Source organism: Raphanus sativus, chromosome 1 (assembly GCF_000801105.2).
Source record: "Raphanus sativus cultivar WK10039 chromosome 1, ASM80110v3, whole genome shotgun sequence".
Lineage (NCBI taxonomy): Eukaryota > Viridiplantae > Streptophyta > Magnoliopsida > Brassicales > Brassicaceae > Raphanus > Raphanus sativus.
In genome coordinates this window covers 21,090,877-21,098,698 of record NC_079511.1, presented here as the reverse complement: position 1 = coordinate 21,098,698, position 7,822 = coordinate 21,090,877, and the positions used below count along the sequence as shown (strand labels likewise).

Genomic DNA, 7,822 nt, shown 5'->3' with positions numbered 1-7,822 from the left:
TGGGAGAGTCGGTAATATAACACCTGACAACAAACACTAAACCCAAGTTAGGAAAATATAAACCCTCATCCATTGCAACCCAAATCTTTCATAAATTAAACCCTCCTTGAATTACGGAGTCATGAATTACATTCATCCTCAGTCATATGGAATAGACATTGGGAAATGTATACAATATAATAAAAATACGGGTGGTGGAGAAGGTATAATCCCCCATCTGCAATACTTGACCAAACTGTGACGCATCCAACATCTCCAAATCCTCATCCTTCAATGCACTCTTGGGCACTTCGATCCAACGGAGGTTGAAGTAGTCGTTAACCAGTTTTCCAGTGGACTCATATCATGTCTCAAACAATCTACATGGAAGACCTAAGTCTTCCACGCCAAACCTACACTCATAAGACGAAGAGCAAATCAACGGAATGGATCTAGGATGGAATGGTATAAATAAACGAAATCGGGCCTTCCATTACGAGTAGAATAGATCAGACGGATTTCGTGCTATGTACGAACGCAAGCAAATTGTATAGCATAACGAATTGGTTTCCCCACGAAGAGCCACTACAGTTCGAAGTCCTTCTCGGTGACCAACTGTCGTGCAAACAAGTAAATGCCAGCCAAGCAAAGCAGAATAGCAAGTGATACTATACTCAGTGGAATAGTTCAATTGGATACGAATACTATTTCATTTCAAATGGACTCGAGATTATAAATATCATACTATGTCTACTTAGTGAGCATTTGTAAGCCGTGATATTCCACACATCTTTCCCAAAAGTACTATACTACCTAATTTGCAGCACCGATACAGAGACAATTCAAATTAAAGTAACCCTCACACAACCTAGGAAAACCCGAACCCCAAATCAAATTGCAAAAGGCCGATGCGAGGGATTAATTCTGTAACAGGACCGATGGTATGCAACGGAACGATGATATGGACTTAGCAATTAAAAGACCTTAATTCTTAGACAAACTCAAAGTTTCAAAGAAAATAAGCACAGTCGAAGCGAGTGTGAAGAGAACCGACGGAAAAACACCGAGAACTTACGGGACTTACAAATATCTGAGAAGAATCGACTTAGTGAAATTGGAGAGGAAGGGTGTGTTACTACCGGCCGCGAATCCCTAACGCGGAAGACGGACGAGCTGGAGAAGCTTTCAATTGCATACGGATGCAAGGCGTTGGAGCAGATCGGAGCGGGAGACCTTAAGCCTCAAGGAAGTTACCAGAGAAAGTGAAAAGGAGAAAATGTGAACCTCTCTGTAAGTCACGATTTACTTTTGTGAGGTTGATAATTAATTTTTTAATTATTTTTTTATCAGGTTCAGCCGGTTTTGTGGAGGGATAATACGTATTAATATGGAAATATAACGGGATGTATAGAATCGTTAGGTTAAATAGCTAGTCTGCCAATTATGATTTTTTTATGGCTATAGGCCCCAATTTCCCTTAAACAAATCAAACTCAAATCATAAATATAATTACTTGAACCAGCAAGCCAAGTACCAAGCTTTCAAAAATCAGCATGTAGTTGACTTGTGCCCACCCTTAAATTATTTTCAGTCTTCGGGTTCTACCCTTTTTGAAAGTTAATTTCTTAGATTTGATGCAACGATAGGAATGTCAAAAGAGCCTGTGGACCGCGGGCCGAACCCAGAAGAACCTGTGGCGGGGCGGGTTTGGGCCGGCGTTTTTTAGGCCTGTTTCTTCGCGGGATTGGCGGGCAGGCTCTTCAGCGGTTTGGGCTTTTTGCGGGATTGGGCCGCGGTTGACCTGCGGGTTTTTGGAGTCCCGCAAACCCTACTTCATTTCCATTTGCTGCCTCCACCTGAAACAAACGAGAGAGAGAGAGAGCGCGATGATGAAGGCGATGCGGCGTGAAGGAGCTCCGGTGACCGTGTTTCAAGGTCGATGATGCTTCCCATCTACCATTCGCCGTGTATCTACTCCGGGGAAGCTTCTTGGAGCCATCACAAGAAGTTGGCGAAGCATCTTACCACCGAAGAAGATCTAGCTCCGGCCATGGTTTCTTCATCGATGTTGTTCCTGTTATCTTTTGCGGTTCATGCATGTCACAATCTCACAGGTAAGGAAAGATTCTTGTTGTTTGTTGTGGTTTTTATTGTCGGCACTAACCAATGATTTTATCTTCTTGTACAGGCGCTTCTAGAGTTCTCTACATTGGTCCACCAGCGGAGCTTCTAACCTTCTCAGATGCAACGCCGGACCTTGTATTCTTCTAATATCCACCACCGGAGATTCTCCCTCGCTGGAAGCATGGTCGTCTTCTCCATTGCTCCTCTTTATTTACTTGTTCATCGACACATTCGAAGGTTTAACCTTGCTAATAACTCTTTCAATACTTGTTTACTTAATAATAAAATTAGGACGGAAAAAGGAATTGGTATGTTAGGCACAAGTTCAGGTTCAATGCATCTGTCAATAGGCGTTTACTTCTTTTTGGTTTGTTATGAAAGTACTAATTAGATGATATTTTTTTTCTTCGCGTTGACATTGTAGAGATGAAACCGGTTCCAGTGTCCTAAACTCCTAATGTGTTTTGTTTATGTTTTTGTTCTTTTTTTGTATTTGTCTCTGTGATGTCTCTGGTTATGTTAAGTATCTGAAATGTGTTTTGTTTATGTTTTTGTTCTTTTTTTGTATTTGTCTCTGTGATGTCTCTGGTTATGTTAAGTATCTGATTAGTGTTTTGTTTTTGCAGGTGAAAAAGGGTCAAAAGAGGGTCCTGTACTCCTGTTCGTGCGAGCTTGGTGGAGAAAGTGCAAAGCTTAAACAAGTAGGCGGATGGTGGTGGGGGATCTAGCTGCTGTAGGCTCAAAACCCTCTAGAAGGTGTTCACTTGATGTATGTTTTGGTCGTACACCAGCTAGATCCACCACCGCCACCTGCCTCCTTGTTTAGTGAAGGAGTCAACACGGAGCTTCCAAGATTGTAAGGTGTTACTTAGGCTAGTGTTACTACAAAAGAGATTTGAAAGCTGTGTAAGTAGTCTATAATTCTTAGCTTGATGTAAACTATCCTTGATTCACTCTCTGATATTTGTTTTTGTTTTGTATATCTCGAGATGATGAGTGATTTGTCAGCGAAGGAGACTTATGTTGTGAGGAGGAGCTCAATCGGTTATAGCTGCCTTGAAGATGATGGAGTTATGATGATGAAGGAGATGATGAGTGATGGTGAACAAGGAAGGAGAAGACAAGTACATACAGCAGCTGCTCCAGTATAGCCGCTTTAAGAACCTCAGGTTAGTAAGCTCTTAGTCTCTTAAACGTGTATGTGTGATAAAACAATCTTGTTTAGCTGGATTTGCTTAGGTTATCGGATCACTGTCTTGTTGAGCATAGATAGATAGATAGACAATCTTGTTTAGCTAGGTTTTCTTAGGTTATCGTTAGGAATGTGTTTGGTTTTGGTGCTTGTCCTCAAGCAAGTTTAAATTAAATATTATCAAAATTTTAAAAACCCTAATAGGCTATGTTTTAATTATATTATAATTAATTTAAAAATTTCCAAAATATTAAAAACCCTAATAGGCTAATAGTCCCACGTTCACACGACTTCACCTCAAAAAAAAAAACCTAACGCAAAACATCAGAGAAACAGAGACCATGGGATCAAGGAGCGATTCAGAAGAGCAGTTCACGATGGATACTAACTACACTCCACCATCAACATTGGACTTCGCGAGTCAAGCTACTCTAGATGCTATTGCTGCGCTTGAAGGGAACTCTGATCCAAGGGGAGAAGGTGGTGTAACTTCTGATGCTATTGGTGCAAAGACGCAAGCAAGCAAAAGAAAGGTGATGAGCCTTGATGATGAGACTGATGATTCTGATGTTGAAATCACTCCACCACCCCAAACAAACATGCCTCGCAGAAAGAGCAGATTTGGAACAGCCACGGGGAAACCCATGTTGCAGTCCACAATAGATGGTGGCATAGGCTCGTCCTCACAGGCGTGTAGAAAGAAGAAGCATGTACCTGTGAAATCAGTGATTCGGGGAGGAAGAAGGAAGCCATTGACTCAGTCGCAAAAGGGCAAAGCCAAGGCTACCACTCCGCAAAAGAAGAAGAAGGTCGAGGAGATACCAGACTTTGATGACTCATTGGAGGAAGAGGAGTTGGATGAAGAAGAGGAGTTGAATGAAGAAGAAATCGAAATGGACAATAGGCAAAGATCAGATGTGTGGCCTGATTTCACGGTGGTCCACAAACCGAATGGGACGATGAAAGCTCAATGCAATCATTGCAGGAATGAGTATGCTTGGCATTCCCACTCGCATGGAACCAGTGGGCTGAGAAGGCATCGTTTTAGATGTAAGGTGTATCAAAGGAAAAATAGAAATCAGCAGAAGATCAATTTCGAGAGGAAGCTACACTCTGGCAAGTATGATCATACCGTCTTTCGGCAGATGGTAGCTAAGACGATACTCCAGCATGATCTACCATACTCGTACGTAGAGTATGAGAAAGTGCGAGAAACTTGGACGTATTTGAATCCTGATGTGCAGACCATTTGTCGAAACACGGCTAGATCAGATGTATATCGACTATATGAAAGCGAGAGAGACGCATTGAGGAGAGACTTAGCTACACTTCCTGGTCGAGTATCATTGACATCTGACTTGTGGACGTCAATAAAACGTGAAGGGTACATGTGTGTGACTGCACATTACATTGATTGGAACTGGAAGTTGAACAGCAAGATCATCACGTTTTGTGCTCTAGCGCCACCACACACTGGTATGAATGTTGCTATGCAGCTTCTTGAGTCGATGAAAGAGTGGGGAATTGAAAAAAAAAATTTCTCAGTCACATTGGATAATGCTACAAGTAATGACTCGATGCAAGATATTGTGAAGTCCCAGCTAATGTTGACTGATGACTTGGTGTGTGGAGGAGAATTTTTCCATGTAAGATGTGCAGCTCACATACTTAACCTTATAGTGCAAGATGGGTTAAAGGTTATTAAAGGCGCTTTGCACAAAGTAAGAGAGAGTGTGAAGTATGTGTTATCATCTACATCGCGGGAGGTGTTGTTCGGAAAAGCTGTGGTTGCTGCGAATGTAAAAGAAACTCGGGGGCTGATATTGGATGTCTCGACCAGATGGAAATCCACTTACTATATGCTGCAAATTGCAGTAAATTACCGTAAGGCATTTGAGAAGTTTGAGTCATTTGACAAGCGAGGTTTTACAATGGCGCCCACAGCTGAAGAATGGACAAGAGCAAGTAATATCTGCAATTTTCTGGGGCCGTTTGATGTGATCACAAAGATGATGTCTGGCACTAATTACCCGACATCTAATTTGTATTTCTATCAAGTCTGGATGATCCATAATTGGCTCCGGAATAATGAGGAAAGCGATGATGAGGTTGTCAGATTCATGGTGGCACCAATGAAGGAGAAGTTTGACAAATATTGGGATGATGTCAGTGGTCTTTTTGCAATGGCAGCAGTCTTTGATCCGCGATTTAAGCTATCAATTGTTGACCATTGTTTAGGGAAGCTTGACATGAGAACAAAAGATGTTAAGGTGAAGAACTTGCGTGAGAGGCTAAGCATTCTCTTTGAGTCTTATGACAAAAAATCGAAGGCAAACTCCCCTTCTACGGAGCCACGTGAGACGGTTCCACCCAAAACATGTGAGCCAGTGTCCACTGAAATGTTTGAGAACTACACTGTGAGTGTTCCTTTTACAAGTAACTAGTATGTTTATTATTTTTCAGAACTGCAGGTCTTAGATATTTTTCTAAAAACTTTTATAGGATTTTTTTTGCATTTCGCAAAGTCAGTGGTGTTGGGAATGGGAAGACACCTCTAGAAGCATATCTTGATGAACCACCATTGGAAGTTTCCAGTTTTAAGAGCTTGAATATTCTTGACTTCTGGAAAGATAATGCTCATCGCTATGGTGATTTGGCTGGTATGGCTTGTGATCTATTAAGTATTCCAATCACAACAGTTGCTTCCGAGTCTTCTTTCAGTATTGGATCAAGAGTCCTCAACAAATACAGGAGCCGTCTACTCCCAAAACATTGCAGGCTCTGATATGCACTAGGAATTGGATCAGGGGATATGAATCATATCAAAATGGTAATTAATCTAGATTATCAAGCATATATTTTTTTTTATGAATCAAAATGGCTTTTACTAACTTCAATATTAATACTTGCAGAAGAAGAAGTATTTGGTGAAGAAGATAAACCCCCATCAGTTGAATCAGCTGTTGGTGATGAAGTGGAAGTTGCAAAAGTGTGATTTGAGTTGTTGTTTATTTGACTTGCTGTTTCTTTTCATTTGGTGTTTTCAGTTGCTGTTTTTTTAATGACATTGTTTTAGTACTAGCAGCTTTGAATTGGTGTTTGGTTTTAGTTTTATAAACTCAGAAAACAATAGCATTTGGTTTTTTATGAAATTATGAGTTATGTTTTCATTGCTTCAAAAATAATTGTGTCTTGACTACATTTGTTACTAGGAAAAATATTTGATACGGTGCATTATGTTTTATATTCATGGGAGTCAAGAAAATATTAAATTTAGTTCATATTAGATACGGTGTGGGAGTTAGATACAAGTTAGAAAGTTTTGTTTGATCATTTACAGCCTTTTACGAACTTATGTTCAAACATACTTGCTGCAGATTGAAACCCGCGGGACAGCCCATTTGATTCAAGACTTTAGGTGGGACGGGATTGGGCCGGGGTTTAGGAATACCGCAGCCCGCGCGGGACTGAACCGCAATGAGTTATGAGCCCGCTGCGGTTCCGGGACGGGACGGGACGACCTGTTTGATATTCCTATCAGGAAATCATTATTAAGATTTTGTGTAAATTGTCACACTTGACTTAACCTAATTGATGTTTTTCTTAGTCAATAAAATATAAACTAGTTGAAACATGACTTTGGTAAAAATAATTGTGTCTTGACTACATTTGTTACTAGAAAATATTTGATACGGTGCATTATGTTTTATATTCATGGGAGTCAAGAAAATATTAAATTTAGTTCATATTAGATACGGTGTGGGAGTTAGATACAAGTTAGAAAGTTTTGTTTGATCATTTACAGCCTTTTACGAACTTATGTTCAAACATACTGCTGCAGAAATGGCAAAAGAACTTGCGGCCCGCGGGCCGAGCCCAAAACATGCAGATTGAAGATATCCCGCGGGACAGCCCATTTGATTCAAGACTTTAGGTGGGACGGGATTGGGCCGGGGTTTAGGAATACCGCAGCCCGCGCGGGACTGAACCGCAATGTACCACAACTCGATGAGCCCGCTGCGGTTCGGGACGGGACGGGACGGGACGACCTGTTTGATATTCCTATGCAACGATAAGGACGTGATTATATATTTATTAAGATTTTTACTCTACTTCACGTCCTAGTAAATTGTCACACTGATATTTTCATTTGGAAGAATATGATAGGGTGTGCACTGGAAGTTAATGTTCAGCCTACTTGATATTATTTCTTTATCATCAACCGAAAATATTAAAGGGCTGTCTTATAAACAAGTGAATGCTTCTGTCTTATAATATTTGAAGTACACTTTAGAATTGTTTGGAAATAAGGATAGTATTTTGAAAAAAAATTGTTTGGAAACATAGGTAAAAGTTAAATGTTTCATATTTTAAATTACAAAAATTGGTATGTATTTAAATAACAAATATCCAACGCTTCTCTTACTTTGTTTTACACAACGCTTGTAACTTTACTTCAAATAACATTACTTCTTCATTCCCCTTATCCAACAAACAACAGAGCTTGAAACCGGAGCCAATTTATTA

The 7,822-nt window shown here is 40.3% G+C and overlaps 1 protein-coding gene across 1 annotated transcript; it reads left to right on the top strand.

Moving 5' to 3' along the window:
* Positions 1 to 3,636: 3,636 nt before the first annotated feature.
* LOC108831713 (zinc finger BED domain-containing protein RICESLEEPER 2-like) lies at positions 3,637 to 6,290 on the top strand. Its single transcript, XM_056990489.1, has 3 exons — positions 3,637 to 5,731; positions 5,821 to 5,955; positions 6,208 to 6,290. Exons 1-3 carry the CDS (start codon positions 3,637 to 3,639, stop codon positions 6,288 to 6,290), a joined length of 2,313 nt encoding a protein of 770 aa, XP_056846469.1.
* The last annotated feature ends 1,532 nt before the right edge of the window (positions 6,291 to 7,822 follow it).

Bases quoted from the DNA above. Each gene is read 5' to 3' on its own strand.
- LOC108831713 (XM_056990489.1), top strand. From the start codon at position 3,637: ATGGGATCAAGGAGCGATTCAGAAGAGCAGTTCACGATGGATACTAAC. The intron at 5,732-5,820 runs GTAACTAGTATG...CATTTCGCAAAG, and splicing joins TGTGAGTGTTCCTTTTACAA to TCAGTGGTGTTGGGAATGGG. The intron at 5,956-6,207 runs GTATGGCTTGTG...TAATACTTGCAG, and splicing joins TCGCTATGGTGATTTGGCTG to AAGAAGAAGTATTTGGTGAA.